The sequence below is a fragment of the Physeter macrocephalus genome, chromosome 7 (genome assembly GCF_002837175.3).
Source record: "Physeter macrocephalus isolate SW-GA chromosome 7, ASM283717v5, whole genome shotgun sequence".
Classification (NCBI taxonomy): Eukaryota; Metazoa; Chordata; class Mammalia; order Artiodactyla; family Physeteridae; genus Physeter; species Physeter macrocephalus.
In genome coordinates this window covers 24,225,707-24,246,099 of record NC_041220.1, presented here as the reverse complement: position 1 = coordinate 24,246,099, position 20,393 = coordinate 24,225,707, and the positions used below count along the sequence as shown (strand labels likewise).

At 41.2% G+C, this 20,393-nt stretch overlaps 1 protein-coding gene across 6 annotated transcripts in view; it reads left to right on the top strand.

Annotated features, from left to right (window-relative positions):
• The window catches only part of RNF150 (ring finger protein 150), a 297,671-nt gene that overhangs the window by 149,063 nt on the left and 128,215 nt on the right, over nucleotides 1–20,393 (top strand). For all 6 annotated transcript variants that reach the window (XR_008617769.1, XM_055085894.1, XM_028491711.1 and 3 more), the window contains exons 2-3: nucleotides 3,366–3,616; nucleotides 19,499–19,570. Coding sequence is in view for 5 of the 6 variants with exons in the window: in XM_055085894.1 (XP_054941869.1) it covers nucleotides 3,366–3,616; nucleotides 19,499–19,570 (323 nt within the window). In the remaining variant the exon portion in view is untranslated. The remainder of the gene's footprint in view (nucleotides 1–3,365; nucleotides 3,617–19,498; nucleotides 19,571–20,393) is intronic.

Genomic DNA, 20,393 nt, shown 5'->3' with positions numbered 1-20,393 from the left:
GCCGCTCCGCGGCATGTGGGATCCTCCCAGACCGGGGCGCGGACCCGGTTCCCCTGCATCGGCAGGCGGACGCGCAACCACTGTGCCACCAGGGAAGCCCCCTCATTGTAGTTTTGATTTGCATTTCTGGTTGCCTATTTTAAACATGCTGAGCTGAAGTTTGAAAAAGCTGTCCAGTTCCAGAGCCCAATTCTTCACTGTTACTCTCTATGGTCTCTTAATATAATTAAGGAGATAATAGGAGCATTGTTGTGCCAGGAGGGGCGGAAATTGGTGAAGAAAGGGTTAGGCTACCAAATAGTAAATATGTTAACAGCTCCACAACCCAAAGAGCCTGGTATTGGTCAGCGAAAGATAGACTCATCTTACAATTAAAAAAAAAAAATATCCAAAAGTAGACAACAATATATGTCTGAGAATTTACGGGAAAAATAAATTGCATCCTATCTGTTTCCTTTCTGCCCAGCACATTATAGGAGCTCAATAAATGTGTTGTTATTGAATCACATTCAGATTGTTCAAGATTTAAATGGAAAAATAAAACTACATTTAAGGTTTCGAAAAGCAATTTTAGATGAGTATTTCTGTCATCTTTGGTGGAGAAGAACTTCCTAAGCAGAGTATCAAAACGATGCCATAGAGGAATATATTGATAAGTTGACTACTAAAAAGTATAAAAGTTGTCCAAGTCTGAGCATACAGAGTCTTAGATAAATAACCCCAAGATCTCATCCTCAAAAAAAAAAAAAAAAATCTCATTCTGGAGCCTTGAATAGACACGCTTAAAAAATATAAATAAAAAAATAAAATGAAAACTTAGGATTCTGTCACTGGTTAAATATCTACAAAGTGCCTACAGCACTGGGATGAGCTTCATCAGGCCAGATTAGTCCAGTATGCAAAGAGGATCATATTTCTGTAGAGACAAAACCTTCCAGCAGCTTTAATTCCTCGCAAAACCTCAGACCACATGCAACCATTAGCTAAAGTAAACATGATGAGAGAACAAGCATCAGAATTGTCAGTAAATTTTGCAAAGTTGAAATCTAAGCCATCAGTTTCAGTAATTCCCAGAAATAACAGCCAAATCTAAATACTGTGTAGTTTTGTGATTTTACAGTTGAGCCAGTGCAAAGGTTTTAGGAATTTAAAAAATCATATAATTGATGTCTCATACACAGACACCACTGTATCTAGTTAGCTTTTAAAAGTATTCATTCAGGATAAAGAAGATGTGGCACATATATACAATGGAATATTACTCAGCCATAAAAAGAAATGAAACTGAGTTATTTGTAGTGAGGTGGATGGACCTGGATTCTGTCATACAGAGTGAAGTAAGTCAGAAGGAGAAAAACAAATATCGTAATACCGTATGCTAACACATATATGGAATCTAAGAAAAAAAAAAGAAAATGTCATGAAGAGCCTAGGGGTAGGTCGGGAATAAAATACAGACCTATTAGAGCATGGCCTTGAGGATATGGGGAGGGGGAAGGGTGAGCTGTGACAAAGTGAGAGAGTGGCATGGACATATATACACTACCAAATGTAAAATAGATAGCTAGTGGGAAGCAGCCGCATAGCACAGGGAGATCAGCTCGGTGCTTTGTGACCACCGAGAGGGGTGGGATAGGGAGGGTGGGAGGGAGGGAGACGCAAGAGGGAAGAGATGTGAGAACATATGTATATGTATAACTGATTCACTTTGTTGTAAAGCAGAAACTAACACACCATTGTAAAGCAATTATACTCTAATAAAGATGTTTAGAAAAAAGTATTTATTCAGCCTAAGTGAAATACCATCAAAGAATTTAGGATGGAAACACTGCATAGAAATCAAGGTCAAGTGAAAGCCCTAAATAACTTCTAAGAGGCTTGCAACACCCTGAACAAATATAATCTGGTTGATCCGTCTCGCTGACTGACCTCAGCACGTGAATAAGGCCAGCTTTAAGCAGCTGAAGTGGTGTTTAATTTTGTCCAGAATCTATACCCTAATTGTAAATTTGCACTTTAATTTGTAGTAACCCCAAGTAATAGGATATTTCCATGTCGAAGTGGGGCCGATAAAGAACGTTGTGGGCATGGGTTTGAATTGGGGTGATCCCTGAGAACTGTCCTAGTGAAATCGATGTTCTAATCTATGCATCAGCTACGGTGGCATGTCGAGTAGGCTCATTTGGAGCTGACATCAAATCCTTACTAAAGACGCGTTACAGAGGCCCCTGAACTCCTCACCAAGAGGCTGTGCCTCAGAGTGTCATGAAGAACAGGGACAAGGACCCAGGTAACTCAGACTGAAGAAAGGTACCACTTCTGCTTCAAAGTGTCCAGTAAGACACTTTGCGGTGAGAGTATTAGAGAGCGGAGGTAAAACCACCCTGGAATGATCCATACAGCTTCTGTCCTCCCTTTGCTTGGCGTGAGAATACACAAACTGTTTATATTGAATTAGGTAAAATAAGCAGAAGATAATTCTGAGACCATTATTTTATGTTGGCAGGTCATATTAGAGCTTGTTAAGAAGACTCCTTTGGCAGAAACAGACTCACAGATATAGAAAACAAACTGTGGTTACCAAAGGGGAGGCAGAAGGCGGCAGAGACAAATTAGGGGTATGGGATTAACAGATACAAACTACTTACTATGTATAAAATAGATAAGCAACAAGGACATATAGTATAGCACAGGGAATTACAGTCATTATCTTGTAATAACTCATGATAGAGAATAATCTATTAAAATGCTGAATCACTATGCTGTATGCCTGAAACTAATATAATGTTGTAAATCAACTATATTTTAATACAATTTGGGGTTGCTTTCGGTACTCACTGTAGGAGAAAACTGTCTTGGGAATGATTAGTAGAAATCTGTAATTGAGTACCCCTAGTGTCCATGGGAAAGAGAGAACTCACAGACAGATGACATAAAACTGGGCATTTTATCCTTTGCCATGGGGTACAAAGTGCCTTTTCCCCTCCTCGGGGGGATCTGTGAAATGCAACATAGAGCTGTAACCTAGGCTGGTTGGGAAGGGTCTACCCTTTACTAGACCAGGGTCAACACCACCTTAGGGAGCTAGAAAGTAGCACCATCGTGACCTCGCTGGTACCAAAATCACGAGTTTGTTTTAGGTTCTTTTCTCATATACAAGATAGCAGCATCCCAAGGTAGCTGAAGAAAGAGAAAATTCAACTCCATTTCTGGCTATTAGATCTGAGAATTAGACCTGGCTATTTGATCTGGCATAGGATCATTGAAAGAAGTGTCATTATTTGGTGCCTGTTCCTTTGTCCAGACATTTCACTGTGATTTTCTCTTTCTCTCATCCCCTTACCCTGTTGTCCCTCTGACAACAGGTGTAGAAGACATCGTGGCAATAATGATTCCTGAGCCCAAAGGGAAGGAGATAGTGAGCCTGCTGGAGAGAAACATCACCGTGACAATGTACATCACCATTGGAACCCGGAACTTGCAGAAATACGTGAGCCGCACCTCGGTTGTGTTTGTCTCCATCTCCTTCATTGTTCTGATGATCATTTCCCTCGCCTGGCTGGTCTTCTATTATATCCAGAGGTTTCGATATGCAAATGCCAGGGACAGGAACCAGGTGAGTAGCAGAAAGTTAAAAAAAGAAAAAACATAAAAATTATTACCAGAATAAGATATTATTGTGTAAACTTTGGAAATCACAGAAAATACCAAGACCAAAACCAAAATTACCTATGATGCCCCCACTCAGGATAAACACTGTTAACATTTACTGTATGGTTTTTCAGATATTTTCCAAGTACACATATTTTGATTTTTTTTTTTTTTTTTTTTTTTTTTTTTTTTTTGCGGTACGCGGGCCTCTCACTGTTGTGGCCTCTCCCGTTGCGGAGCGCAGGCTCTGGACACGCAGGCTCAGCGGCCATGGCTCACGGGCCCAGCCGCTCCGCGGCACGTGGGATCTTCCCGGACCGGGGCACGAACCCGTGTCCCCTGCATCGGCAGGCGGACTCTCAACCACTGCGCCACCAGGGAAGCCCTATTTTGATGTTTTGCTAGCATTGTTCTGTAACATGGAAGTGCTTTGTCCCACATTCCTATTGCTCATTTGGGGGACAATTATTTACTTATTTAGGCACAAAATAAAGGGAGAAAGAGGAAGGGAGCTGAGATTATGCTAATTGTGTCAACATAATGGGGAAAGAGCCAGGATGTCCTCTTTGTGAACAGAAGAAGACAAAAAATAAAAGGTATTTTTAAAAACAATTAATTTTGGAACAGACAGTGCCTACACATAGTATAAAATGCAAAAGGTACAAAATGGTATACGGTGAAAAGTAATTGATTTCCCATGTTTGTCCCTCAATTAAGCATTTCTTCTCCTTGGAATATCTTTTCTTCCAGGGATATTTTATGTGCTTACAAACGTGTGTGTGTGTATATGTGTGTTTTTAAACAAAGGATAGCACACTTAACTCTGTACCAGTATTTCTCACTTCATCTTGGGGATTAATTCTTATCAACACTCAATCCAAGCTGCCTTCTCATTTCTAATAACTGTACAGGCAGACCTTGGAGATATTGCGGGTTTCATTCCAGACCACTGCAATAAAGCAAATATCTCAATAAAGCGAGTCAACAGGAATTTTTTGGTTTCCCAGTGCACATAAAAGTTATGTTTACCCTATACTATAGTCTATTAAGTGTGCGATAACATTATGTCTAAAAAAAAACAATGTACGTACCTTAATTTTAAAATATTGCTAAAAAATGCTAACCATCATCTGAATCTTCAACTCATCGTAATCTTGTTACAATAGTAACATCAGAGATCACTGATCACAGATCACCATCACAAATACAGTAATAATGAAAAAGTTTGAAGTATTGTGAGAATTACCAAAATGTGACACAGAGACACAAAGAGCAAATGCTGCCAGAAAAAATGGTGTCGATAGACTTGCTCAATGCACGGTTGCCACAAACCTTCAATTTGTAAAATACACAGTATCTGTGAAGGGCAATAAAACGAGGTATGCTATATAATGTTTTATTTTCTGCATATGCCGCATTTATTTAACCAGCTCCTATTAATGGACATGTTTTCTCTTACCAAAAAACAAAACAAAACACACACACACAAACATGTACACATGACACAGCACATTTGTGAGTATATCTGTATGGTAAATTCTGGAAGTTTTATAGCTAGGGCAATAGTATGTGTACTTTAAACTATAATAGATACTGCCAAATTGTCTGCCAGAAAGGTTGAACCAATTTGTACATTAACCAACAATATAGTAATACTGTTTATACTAATATAAACGACATTCGTGCAGTAGTGTATTAATTTAATACTGCTTATACTAACATATACAACAATATATTAATAACAAACACTCTTTATGCATATCCTCACCAAATGAATGTTACAGCTTTTTTGTTGTATGCAATTTAATAAGTTAAAAATGGTATCACATTTTTCTTATCACAAATAACATAAAATAGAAAAAGGTGATTTTTTTTTTTCTATGAAGTATCTGCTTACATTATTAGACCACTTTTCAATTGAGCTGTTGGTCACATCATACTGATGTGTATAAGCTCTTTACTGGTCAGAGCAGTTAACCCTTTTTTGGGGAATCCTACAGATTCCACTTTTTTCCTCCCAAGTGGTCACTGTCTTTGATTTATCTTTGGAGCTTTTTACCATGCATAAATTTGGGGGTATTACATAACTGAACTTATCAATTTTTTATAGCTCCTGAGTTTTATATAATAAGATCTTCTATAGCCCAAGACTATAGAAAAACAGTATCTCATGGTTTCATCCACTGCTTTTTTTATTTCACTCTTATGATTAAAACGTTAATCGACAGAGAACTTATTTCAGTGTAAGGAATCAAGTACAGAGCCAACATTAGTTTTGTTTCAGATTGCCTCCCAGTTTTTGTAACTGGTATTTATTGAATAATTAATCTTTTCCTTCTCGTAGGCAGAACCCTCCCCCATCTAGCATATATTAAAGCGCCATATGTATTCGGTTCTATTTCTATGCTCTATAAAATGTAGCTTTAATCTGTCTAGTCATATTCCAGTATCATACTATTTTGAATGTTTTAGCACCATAATATGTCTCATATCTGTTCATGCTAATCTTCTTTTATTGCTCTTTCACTTTTTTCATGTTTATCTTTATATGATTTTTAGAATCACTTTTAGCTAGGTTTTTAATTTATAGAATAATTTAGAAGGAGTTTATAACCTACTGATGTTGAATCTTCCTATCGAAGTGTAGTATATGTTTTCCCTTTATTCAACTATTCTTTTTATTCCCTAACAGCGTTCAAAATATGCTCATTTAATCTTGCACATTCTTCTTATGTTTATTCCTAGGTCATTGTGTTGCAATCATAAATGAAATACCCTTTTGCATAGGGGAAGTCTTTTGATTTTTTATGTTTATTTTGTACATTATTATAATTGAGTAATTTATGTATTTTATAATTTATTATTTAAAGTATTATTATTACCTTAATAACAGTGATATTATATAGTATATATTAAATGCAGGCATGTTGTAAGAGCGCTCTATATAGTTACGTACTTAGTCTACTTAATAACTTTATAGCAGATAATTCTGTTTTCTTCATTTTACAGAGAAGGAAACAGAGGTTAAATAAGTTGTCCAAGGTCACACAGCTAGTTACTAATAGAGACAGCAACTGAACCAACAGGAAGGCTTCAGAGTGTATGCTTTTAACTACTACATTGTACTACTTGTGATTGTATTGGTTTATAAGGATTATACTAATAATATGCAATCAATGATAATTTACTTCTTTCAATTTTTTTTTTTTTTTTTTTTGCGGTACGCGGGCCTCTCACTGTTGTGGCCTCTCCCGTTGCGCAGCACGGGCTCCGGACGCGCAGGCTCAGCGGCCATGGCTCACGGGCCCAGCCGTTCCGCGGCACGTGGGATCCTCCCGGACCGGGGCGCGAACCCGTGTCCCCTGCATCAGCAGGCGGACTCCCAACCACTGCGCCACCAGGGAAGCCCATCTTTCAAATTTTAAACCTCCTTTTTTTCTCTATTATCTAACTTCACTGACTTGTGCCTTCAGAATCAACTAAAGTAATAGTAGTAATAGTGAACATATTACTCTTCATTCAGTATTTAATGGGAACATTCTGAGTTTAATGGATCGTTTTTATCATTTCTCAATTTTATTATTTTCCCATGCAGTCTTCTAGGTTAAGATATATATTTAACATGTTGTATAAATATCAACATAGTCCTGTTTTATTCAGAGTTTTAATCAAGAATGTACTTTGGGGCGTCCCTGGTGGCACAGTGGTTGGGATTCCGCCTGCCGATGCAGGGGACGCGGGTTCGTGCCCCGGTCCGGGAAGATCCCACATGCCGCGGAGCGGCTAGGCCCGTGAGCCATGGCCGCTGAGCCTGCGTGTCCGGAGCCTGTGCTCCGCAACGGGAGAGGCCACAACAGTGCGAGGCCCATGTACCAAAAAAAAAAGAATGTAGTTTTAATTTTAACAAATGCCTTTTCAAGAGCTGTAGTCTGGGTTTTCTCTTTTGATCTGTTAATAGGAGTGGTTTAAATTAATGGATTTCCTAATATTGAACCATCCTGAATTTCCAGTACATGCTAATACTCTAATGTGTGCTAGATTGTTTTGATCATATTTTATGTGGTACATTATTTATTTTTTACCTTGATATTCACATGTGAAATTTGTCCATAGTTTACATTTTTATGATGTTTAGGTAAGGGCTATACTGGTTTTATAAGAAGAATTTGCAAATTTTCCTCCATTTTCTATAGTCCAGAGTTGCAGTGTCCAACATGGTAGTCACTAGCCATGCGTGACTATTTAAATTTAAATTAATTGTAATAAAATAAAATGTAAAATTCTGCTCCTCAGTCATACTAGCTACATTTCTAGTGGCTACTAGAATACATACAGCATAGATAGGACACTTTCATCATCATAGAAAGCCCCATCGGACAACCCAGTTCTAGAGCATTTTAAACAGCCCTGGAATTAGCTGATCCTTGAAGTATTATAGAACTTTTTGTAAGCCAATAAATTCTAAGTTGTTTTAGGAGGACAGCTCTTGGACTTTCTATTTATTTTACGGAAATTTTGTCTGTTTAAATTTTCTATAGCTTCTGGAACAATTTTTTTTTTTTTCGCGGTACGCGGGCCTCTCACTGTTGTGGCCTCTCCCGTTGCGGAGCACAGGCTCCGGACGTGCAGACTCAGCGGCCATGGCTCACGGGCCCAGCCAGTCTGCGGCATGTGGGATCTTCCCGGACCGGGGCACGAACCAGTGTCCCCTGCATCGGCAGGCGGACTCTCAACCACTGCGCCACCAGGGAAGCCCCTGGAACAATTTTTTTTAACATTTTTATTGATTTTTTTCTGACTCTCAAAATGATGCATGTTTATTCTAATAAATTTTGGCAATAATAGAAAAATACTAAAAGAGAAGACAAAATCACCTTACTGAATTGTTAACAATTGAGTACATTACCTTTCAGACTTTTAACCCCATATATATATATATATTAAGTAAAATGTCATCGTATATGTGTCTATGTATGCATGAGATACAGACACACATGTAAGACATGTAAGTTTGTGTTCTCTTTTTTTTATTAAATGGTGAGCATTTCCCCCATCATTAAATAATCTTTGAAACATGATTTTTGGTGACTACCTAGTAGTTGGGTTCCACTACTTACCACAAGTGGACAAGATACTTTATGCTTTAGTTTTCTAAACTAAATGGGAATATACCTTCTTTTTATAGTTATAGTGAGGATTAAATGGCTTAATGTATCTTATATTTTAAAGTCCCTGAACATGGTCAATCACTTACAAAGCTCGCAATGAATGGTGTCATTATTACTATCATATAGATTCCATAACGATTACATACAATTCCAACTTTGCCACTTTTACTGAATATTCTGGAATTTAAGTGGACAGTTATTGCCAGTTAGACACAAGGCAGTGAAACTAGATATAGAACAAATATGTTCAGTTCCACTGGTTCCTAAGGGTTACCTTTGAAGAAACCATACAAATATAAATCAGTTATTGCAAAGACACTTACCAGCTGATCCAACAATGATAAATAGAAATGGTACCCCCTATCTTTCTGAGTCTATAGATAATCCAAGCAATCATTGGGGAATTGAGGTAAGGATGAACTTTTAGGCTTGACTTGGTTGAGTAACTGTTTCAATTGCTAGTTCACTTTGTGCAGGTAGATAGAGATTGCATTTCTGTCTTGGCCTGTGCGTACTCTGTGATGTATGTGAAAAGCAAATTAGAAGTGGATGGGGTTTAAGGGTTTACTCTGCTCCCTTCCTTGAATTACATGATGTTACCTTCAGGTTACTCAGTGAATCTGGATCATGCTGAAAGTTAGCACTGTTTCTTGATCAAAATAGACACCATACTTTAGCCCTTTTATGAGTGGAATAAGAATATATAATTTCCCTTAGAAAAATATTCTTCTTTTGATGGGCAGTGCTTCGTTCCATTCAGCAGAAAGTTACAGCTGTATAAGCTATAGCTGTGCTAACCATCAGGTGAACGGAAGTCATTTATTTTTATTGAAGCACTATTGGCCCTTCAGAAAGAGTAACTCTCAGGTTAGATGTAGGCTCACAGTCTGAAATGGAATATCAAAGGCATTAATGTTACATTGGTGAAGTATCTAACCTTTCAGGTGTGTGATAGAGAGACTGAACTTGAATTAGCCAGAAGCGTACCTCAGTCTCTGCTTGGCTTGGTGGAGATCACACTTAGAGGAAAGTCACCATCATCTTACACAATCATTAGCCTTTTCAGATCATTTCAATGCAGTTTCTCACGGAGTAAGATTTGCTAGATGTTCTTTATGTTAGTAACCTCACAGTGAGGTAGATGATGACATGGAGAATAAGGGCCACAATTTAAAGTGGAGAAGGAGATTTGGCTGGAGTGCCATGTTTCCTAAAGCAACTATACCAAGATAGTGCCAGTGCAAGGTAATAGTTAAACACACAGTTTTGGAGTCAGGTCTGAATTCAAATCTTTACTCTGGCAGTTTCTAGTGGTATGATCTTATGTGGAGCTTTACCTTTCTGTGCCTAGATTTCCTCACATATAAAGGGGGAATGGGGACTTCCCTGGTGGTCCAGTGGTTAAGACTGTGTGCTCCCAATGCAGGGGGTATGGGTTTGATCCCTGGTCGGGGAACAAAGGTTCCGCGTGCTGCACAGTGCAGCCCAAAAACTAAATAAATAATTAAAAAATAAAGTGGGAATGACCGCGGGTCATCCCCACAGGCTTGACGCAAGGATCCAATGAGAAAATATGTGTGATTGGTTATCCGAGAGTTGTTAACTGGATCGTTCTTATTTTATTTTATTTTATTTTCTGGAGCAGAGAAAGGTTTATTGCAGGGCCAAGCAAGGAAAATGGGTGACTCGTGCTAAAAAAAACTCCAACCTGGATTGTCTTTTTTTTTTTTGCGGTACGCGGGCCTCTCACTGTTGTGGCCTCTCCCTTTGCGGAGCACAGGCTCCGGACGCGCAGGCTCAGCGGCCATGGCTCACGGGCCCAGCCGCTCTGCGGCACGTGGGATCTTCCCGGACCGGGGCACAAACCCGTGTCCCCTGCATCGCCAGGCGGACTCTCAACCACTGTGCCACCAGGGAAGCCCCTGGATTGTCTTTTTAAAGGTAAAGCAATTCTTAGAAAATAGTATTTCCCCCCCGAATTTAAATAGCCCCATTTTTTTTTATAACTCACATGTAGTTAAGTCTAGATATGGGCTTTATGTCCCAGGTGACACAGTTTGAAACAAAATGGGATTTTTTTGTTCAGAGTTATGGGAAAAGGAGGGCATATCAATAGACTACAGAGAAAGAATCTGGCATTCTTAGAGAAAAACTTCCCATGAAGCAGTGTGTTTTGATTAACAATAACAGTGTATGTACACTGTAAAAAAAACAGGCAAAATAAAAGAGCATCCATTTAAAAGTAAGCATTCTCCCCCCCTCAGACTCTCTTTGTCAATTTCCCTCCCTTTAGGTCTCCCAAGAGGCAACAAGTCTTAGCACTTCCCTTTCTATGCTTCCAGAAGTTTCTGTGTCTATAAATAAGAAGAGCTCCTTTCCACATTTATTACATGCACAAGAACTCTGCCTTCACATAACATATATTGTAATGGCATCAACAGGCAATACATATAAAAACAGATATGAGCCCACGTGGAGGGCTGTACGGGAGTCAAGATGACAGGTGATGGATTTGGATTAGAGGAAACAAGGTGGAGAAGCCAGATGGGCGTCAGATTAGGGCAATATTTTAAAGTCCTGTGGATTAGGTGTAGAATATAAAACACATATCCTAGTTTATACCTGTTGTACCAGCCTAATTATTAATAACCCCCATTTTACTCTCCCAAGTGTTCCGGTTTAGATAATAATCACATGGTTATCATATGTGTGAGAGAAGGAGAAGAATCAAGGGTGCAATTAGGTCAGTTCTTACAGCATTAACTGAAATAGGAAAAACAGAAGAGATCCTGAGGGGCTTGGGAATCTGGAATTTGGGTATGGAGATGTGAAATTTTAGAAGCCAACACAACAGTGTAAATCAACTATACTTCAATTCTAAAAAAAAAGAAACAGATACTAAATAAACATTGGCGGGGGGGAAAAGAAGCCTATTAGATAGAGATGCCAGGTAGGTATTTCTTATACAAGCCGAGAGGTTAGGGGAGAAGAGCTGGAGGCGGAAATATAAGAGTCATCGGTATAGAGATACCATTTAAATGGTCAGGACAGGGTGAGTGCCCCCTAGAAGTGGGCATCCAGAGAAGAGGCCTGAAGACAGCCTGACGTACACTCGCGCCCCAGTCTCTCTCCCTCCGTCATATTATTTTATGCATTTGTTTTATTTTCTTCCCAATTCTTGTCACCATTTGAAACCATTCCCTCCTCGCCTTGTACCTTCCTCTGCCTGCAGGCCCTCTGAGGGAGGTGCAGCGAGGATGCTGATTTGCAGAGACCAGGCACAGCCTCACGCTGCCTCTGGATGCACTGCCCCTTGGCTCAGGGTCACTGCTCTGCCGTGACCTTCAGTCGCGATGCTTGTCTTTCTTGGAGCCCTGTCATCTTTTCTCCAGGGCCAGGCTGCTTTGGGGACCTGCTGTCAGCCAGCCTGTGGATGCCTGAGTCCAGTGCCTGACTGTTTCAAGTTCCCTCTCCACGGAGTTCAAGGAGGTAGCTGGACTCCTGTCCCCCATTCCCAAACAAGCCCTGGGGCCTGGAGGAGCCCGTGGAAGCATCCTGCGTGGGTTAGGATACAGGTTGGCCCAGAGCGCACATGGAACCGTTAGGGGGGCTGCTTTTCATGATGTCACATTCCAACCAACCGGGTCTCAGCTCCGACCAGGCCCAGAGTTCTCTGTTACATAATCAGACATAGACCCAAACACAAATGGGACCCTCCCAGGCAGCTAGGTGAGGATCTAGAATACTGTCAAGACTGAAGTGTCAGGAGCTGGGACCACTTAGAGGCGAGTAGAGTGTTTGTATCTAACTCCTGTTTTGGAGCAAAGTAGAATCAGAGACTTGGGCAGGGCAGGGTCATGAGGCAGGAGGACAGTCCAGTGCGGGAAGAGCTTAGGAGGTTTTGGAGTCAGGAACCGGATCTGAATCATAGAGATAGGAACAGTGGTCCAGCCAGCCAGGCAGAGCAAGGCGAGAGGAGATCGTGCTCAGGCACAAGAAGCCTCTTCTATCACACACCTGTGAAGTGTGCAAGGACACACGAGTAAAAGCACGAAGGCGGTAGGGGAAGAGACGCTGCAGGCCACAACCCACTTTTCAGGGATGGAAAGGTCCTATGATGATGAGGAAGAACCTTCTGCTGGCCATTTAACACATGCCAAGGTGGCTTTTAAGTGCTAGGCCATGTCTCTCTGTCTCTCCTCACAAGTCTCATGATGGCCCTGGATCAGTACTTTAAGGAAATAGCCCACGGATGTCACCAGCGTGGACCTCTACCCCGCATCACCCAGACACCTCTCAGATCAGCCCTGAGAACCCCAGTTCTCCGAAGGGCTGCAGATGGGAAACCACAGCTGTAAGGGTTTGGGAGGCAGTAGATACGTGGCCATTCTACGTATCTATTGGAGAATGCGGACTGCCTGATAGGAGAATCATAGTTTTTTCTTTATTTTTATTTTATATTGGAGTCTAGTTGATTAACAGTGTTGTGTAAGTTTCAGGTATACAGCAAAGTGATTCAGTTATACATATACATGTATGTATTCTTTTCCTAGTTCTTTTCCCACTTAGGCTATTACAGAATATTGAGCTGAGTTCCCTGTGCTATACAGTAGGTCCTGGTTAGTTATCCATTTTTTTTTTTTTTTTTTTTTTTTGCTGTAGGCGGGCCTCTCACTGTTGTGGCCTCTCCCGCTGCAGAGCACAGGCTCCGGACGCGCAGGCTCAGCGGCCATGGCTCACGGACCCAGCCGCTCCGCGGCATGTGGGATCCTCCCAGACCGGGGCACGAACCCGTGTCCCCTGCATCGGCAGGCGGACTCCCAACCACTGCGCCACCAGGGAAGCCCTCCATTTTAAATATAGCAGTGCGTACATGTCAATACCAAACTCCCAATCGTAGTTTTTAGAACTTAAAAGGACACGAGACATAATGAATTTGAGAGAGAGAAATGTTAAGTGATTTTTTTTTCAAGGGCACGCAACCAGGTTTTTGATTTCAAGGTAGAGTGATTGCCAACGGACAAAGCTCCCTCCACAGTATTGAGGTACTGAGGAGACCTGGCCCACCAAGAGGGCCGCCAGCCCCACTGCAGTCACAGCAGGAAACATGAGCCACTGCCTGCCATTCTACTGTTTGAAGATTGGCCCTTTTGGGCTTTAGAAGTAAGGATTGATTGCTGAGCTCTTTCTAGTATCTGATTTAAGATTCTCCACCTCGTGGCGCTTCAGAGAGGATGCTAAAGGTTATTCCTCATTCGGCCAACAAATGACCTCTCGTCTGGGGACCTCTTCTTGAACCTTGAGGTGGGGAGCCGGGTCCGAGACTGACTCTTGATCCTAAACACCAGTGTGCGCCCTGGGCAGCCCTCCGCTCCCCACCAGGAGGTTAAGAATCCCTATGTCCCGCATTTCCCAGGTGGGCCACTTTGGCTGCTGTTCACTAATTCTTATCCTGCTTATAGAAACCCTACAGGACAGGGGCTTCCTGGTGGCGCAGTGGTTAAGAATCTACCTGCCAGTGCAGGGGACACGGGTTCGAGCCCTGGTCCGGGAAGGTCCCACATGCCACGGAGCAACTAAGCCCATGCACCGCAACTACTGAGCCTGTGCTCTAGAACCTGTGAGCCACAACTGCTGAGCCCACATGCCACAACTGCTGAAGCCCACACACCTAAAGCCCGTGCACCACAACGAAGAGTAGCCCCCGCTCGCCGCAACTAGAGAAAGCCCGTGCACAGCAGCAGAGACCCAACGCAGCCAAAAATAAAAACAAATAAATAAATTTTTTTTTATAAAAAAGGAAAAAGAAACCCTACAGGGCAAAGCCAGCCAGCAGCATTCCTGCCATGGCCGTGCCTGTGGCCTGTGAGCCTGCCTTCTGGTGACGCTCTGGAACATTGTCTCACTGTCTCCTAGGACATCCCACCTCAGGCACAAGGACTGGGTCTGCGTTCTGAAAACCACAGGACTCCTAGTAGATGGCAGCTCTTTCAAATATGAGCAGATCAGATAAACTAAATCAGGTTCTTTTTTGCTCTTCATAAACAATATTGCCTTTGAGGCTGACCCAAAGAAACTAGACCTGTTTTGTATTGTTTCATGTAAGGTCTGGTAATGACATTCAAGAAAGCTTTCTTGAAAGAGTTACCTCTCCCTGAGAATACCTTTTCCTATTATTTGCATGTACATGGCCCGCGTCCCTTTGATTTCTTTTGCACATCTTGCTGCTGAAGTGATGTTGGAACAAAAGAAGTAATGGAATTTCAAACAAACTTGAACTTCACAGGAAAAGAGAAAGGGAGGGGATAGGAGTAGGCCAAGTGTCTGCCATCCAGGAAGGGTCTGTAAGTGGAGATGCTTCTGTCTACTAAAGAGCGAGAACCAAAATGGTCCCTGATTGATGCTGCGCTGTCCTCAGGGGATAGAGGGCAAGTATTCAGTGAGGTCATTAGCCATTGATTTACTGTGTTTCGATAATTCAGGTCTCAAAGGATCTTTGCCTCCCTGTTCTGTTCTGCGCGGATGACAATGATGAGCTGGTAAAGCTGGAAATGACATGACTTTACGTACCTAAGGTTACTAATAAAAGAAACTGAGGTCCAGAATATTTAAGTGACTTGGCCAGAGTCACACAGTCAGTGAGTGCCAGAAAGAGGACTAAAAGCTGGATTTTCTTACTCCCAAGCCATTGCCTTCTCCTCTACAACACCTCCCCGCCCAGAAATACTCCTGATGTTTTTACCTCATGCCCTGTGTGCACAGCTTTAAGTCCTTACCCTGTGGAGTCATCATGGCCGCCGAAGGAGTCTAATTCTTTTATCCATATTTCTAAATGGGTGGAGGGGTGATCTGCATCATAGAAATTGATTGGACTTGCTGTGCAATGGTTTCTGTCCCATCAAGCAGGCCCAGGAGAATCATTATTATGTATTAGAGCAGGTGCGGGAAGTGGCGGAGTCACCTGCGGCCACGTGAGCCTCCAGATGACTGGGACCAACTCTGTTTGTGTCTATAATGTCCTCTCTTCACCTAGGACATAAGGACACTTCGTTATTTTTCCACTTGGTCATGTTGGTGATGACAGTAATCATGATTAGAAAATACAGCTGTCAGAAAAAAAAAAAGAGGCAAAAATGATACAGAATTATTCAACCAAATGAGATAGGAGGAACATAAACTCGATTTTGATGCTGTGTTTTGGCATCCTTATTCCTAGTTTTTTCTCACCTTGACTGCATTTCTGTTTATAACACAGAGAGGAACAAGAGGGAAATGTCTTATTTTTCTCAGTTTCTTAAGTATTTAGGAGATAACTAAATTATACATCTTAGGTTGGAGTCTGTCATTGTTTACTATCCTTGTTGGTGTTTATGTCAGACTTTATTCTTCTACTAAATGGCTCTGTGTTTATTTTCCATAAAGCTGTTTATCTTCATTGTTGTCAGGAACCAGTAACCTTGGTAAATATTTTCTTATACCTGTTTCAATCAAATTGATGAGTAAATCTAATTACCAAGATAGCGCAACTCCTGACAATTTTTAGTGAAAAGTATAATATGATTTGGATCTGGTTGGGTTAGAGAAAATCTATAGGAGCATCCTGGAGAAGGGATAGGAATCCCTGCCTGAAACAACAGGTCTGTACAAACCTGAGGTGGTCCCTATCTGCACAAGGTGGTCCCTACATCTACCTGAGGTGGTCCCTAAGTCTTCCAGTAGCATCACATCACTCTGCATTTCTAAGGAGCACAAAGGAAAGAGTCTGTTTTCTGATGATCTTCTGCTCCAGTCCCTAGATTCTCTGCTCAACTACATACAAGACTTGGTTTGAGCAAAGTCTGTAGCTTTCCCTCTCATTTATACTCGGTGCAGTTAAAATCCCAAAGACAGAAGAGACCAACTACAAGAGCAACAACTTCCCTATTTGGACCATTTTATTAAGAATGTTTATGGGCTTCTGTCATTAGTTTGCATTTTGGAAATCCAATAATGCTAGTGTGAAAATAGTTGAAAGTGGGACAATCGTCTTTATTCAGAAGTCAGTATTTCTGATTTTCATGTCACTTAAGAAGAAATAGAGACATGCCTATATTGACAAAATTTGGCTACATGCAAATGGTCACAGCATTCTTTTAAACTTTACAGTGCTTTTCCCTGGTCCCATAGTTACCATCTATATCTCAGAAGCTGGTTTTTCCATATTTTCCAGGTATCTAGATCATCTGTTTTTCCCCTGGCAGGGCAGATTTTCATATCCTTCATTAGTCCCTACCAAAACACAATCCTTTTCCTCCTCAAAAGAGGTATAGGTAAGCTTTGCTTACCTTATCACATGTATTACTTATAGTTTTCCATAAATTCTCCCATTAACTGGCTGGATTTCTCAGGTTGTATTTCATGCTTTTAAAAAATCTCTGGATTTAAGATTTTATTCACTTATCAACACTTTACGGAGTTTCCATTAGATAGTAAGCTGCAGAGAGCAGGCAAGTGTATATATTTTTTCACTACCATTGTTTCAAAACCCAGAGCTAGGCCTGGAGCAAAATAAGTGATCCGAGATATGTGTGGAATGGTCACGGGTCACTGATTGAAGGCAGGTTTATTCTAGGTGCTGGGGACACAAGGGGAAGCAAAAATAAACCCAGTCGTGCACTCAGGGAGCTCACTTGAGCCAAGTGGAACAGGAATTGATCATCAAAATAAACATCAACTTGCAAATGTTGTGATAGTGCCGTGAAGCGAAGGTACAAGGAGCTGTGAGGATCTGGACTCGAGGGGTCATCTCTCCTGGAAGAAGAGAGAGGAGCTTCCTGAGGAAGTGGCTTGAGTTAAGACCAAAGGATGGTTAGGCACCAGCGAGAGGAAGAGGAGAGGAAAGAGAGTTGCATCCTGTTTAGTTTCATCTCAGTTCTTTCCTCTTCCTCTCACTGTATGTTCCCCCTTGGTATTTATCATTATAGACTCTTCCTATTTTTCCCACCACCTGAGTTCACTCAATACTCATGGATTTCCTTATAGGTCTCAAGTGTATGTTGGTCTCCTTTTAGGAAACAACCAAAGCTTACTTTTCTGTTAAAAATGCCAGTAATTATTTTAGAAACTAAGGACAGAGTATCAAAGAGAAAAATGAATTAACAAGGGGAGCATGTCCTCTTCTACCTATTTACTCTAATTGGGGTATGCTTAGGGACATGCCGTATGACAGGTACTTAATAGATTTTGATTGGTTGGTCAGCTGATTGGTTAGTTGCTTGGCTGGTTGACTGAATGGATGGTTGGCTGGCTGGCTGGCTGGCTAGATGTTGGTTGGTTAGCTAGCTGATTAGTATAGGTTGGCTGGCTGGCTAGCTGCTGGCTGACTGGGTAGGTGTTTGGTGATTGGCTGACTGCCTGGTCGGTGGACTGGGTAATTGGTAAAAAAATGAGAGGGGTAATTTAGCTTTGGTTTTAAATTCAGACTTAATTTTACTCAGATTCTGACTGACCTGTCACTAACTCTATGATATTAGACAATTTACTTAAGCTCTTTAAGTCTCAATTCATTCTATAAAATAGTATTTTTCTCATAGAGCTGTTGTAAGGATAATAGCGATATAGCTTACAAAGCTTTAGCATGGTACTTAGGCTAAATGAACTCTTCATTAGTATATGCTCACTATTTTAAAAGAAAGAAGCTAGAGTTTTATTTCCAAAAGAAACAAAATTAGTGAAAGCAGATGATTATTCTTTTAAAATGTTTGCCCTGTTTATCTTAGCCCTTCAAATATGTTTCACTGCTGCAAACACACTTCTGTTACAGACCAGAAATACACATACCTGAGGAGATTACAGTATGTGGAAAACTCATAAGCGCACAAACAAACCATTTTTTTCCTCAACAGATTAAAACGTAATTCTCTCCCCACACTCTTCCTCTCCCATTCTTCCTTGTGGCCCTATTATTGTATTAGTGTAGGGTGCATTAGGATACTAACTTCCTCTATTAAAAAAAGGAGTGCATAATATATCATTTCTTAACGTGGGTGATGATGGTTACCCAGGTGTTTGCTTTATAACTATTTGCTGAACTGAATATGTATGATTTATTTATTTTCCCATGTGCACACTCACACTTAACACACAAAAGAGGTGAAATTGGCATGTAACAAGGTGATGGGATAGGATAGTACACACCAAATATAAACCTAAGTTGGGTCTAGATAAGCAAAGGAAATTGCTTAAAAATTCCAAATCGAAAGGAATACACAAACAATAAACCCTGTGAACAAGAGATAGAGATTATTCCAACTACCCCGAATTGGCTGTCTCCATGTCACAAATTGAGTGGCTAGAGTGACAAATTAGGGAACTGTTTGTTTGTTTGTTTGTTTGCTAATCTGCATGGATGTGAGCTGCGCTGGAGTCACTGTGGGGCAGGATCCTTCCATGTCGTATTCCACTTGCTTAACGTCAGGCACGAAGAGCTTCTTTCGATGACAGAGCTCTTTCATGGGCCGCAGTGAGTCAAGACCCTTTGCGCAGGTATCACGGCCCCGTCTCTTCCAGTCATCTTCATTAACGTTCCTCCCACTTGCGCATGGTTTCAGACACAGCTGCCCTGGTTTACTGAATGCTATCAGACACAAAGTTAAGAATTACAAGTCTTTATTACTAACAAGCAGCTTTTGGTTTTTCAGCGCCGACTGGGAGATGCAGCAAAGAAAGCAATCAGCAAGCTCCAGGTCAGGACCATCAAGAAGGGTGACAAGGTAACAGCCTCTTTTCTTTTTTGGCGAGGAGCTATATTCAGAGACTCTCCCGAGTTCCCTAGCAGCCAGTGTGGAAAAGAAGATGAGAAAGGGAAATACGTGCTAATAGTTCTCCTGTGAACATCTGTTATTATACCCATCATTATTTAACATAATTTAAAGCAGTTTATAAAATGCATACTATGAGACAACAAAGTAGCTGGAGGAAGAATTGAAAAGTAGGTAGAGGAAAAGTAGACGCAAGCAGGATGAAATCAGTATACACACGCATTACCTGAAACATATAGCAGAAATGGGTCCCAAAGTTTAAGTTGGGGCTCTCCAGCAAGCCAATGCAAAGAAGGAAACAATATTCAGACGAATCTAATTACCTTATTCCAGTGTCCCACAAGATAAAAACAAAATGGCTCTTGTTGCTATGACAGCTTGTGAAAGCTTTTCCATGAATACTTGCAAGGGAGATTGTTATGTGCTGAGTGATGTCCTCCACTTGAGTCTGCAGCAAACGCAAGAAGCATATTTAGTCCCTCTGAAATTGAGTTTCGAGAACCCCAACGTCAAGGCAACAGTCTCTCTAGCTGTAGAATGATGACATAAAGCCAAAAGCAGAAGCATATCTTAAGGAAGTACCTCCAAGTAGGCCAGTCTAGGCCCACAAGCCTCTCAAGGCCTCTGTTCTCCCCAGGAGAACTTTTCCCCCAGGAGAAATTTTAGAGCAGTGAATTGCAGTACATGGGTTTGGGGCTCCTTGGGGCATCGTAAGAGATTCACAACTCTACTTGTGTACGGTATTGTCTCCAGTATGAATAATTGATTAGTCTCG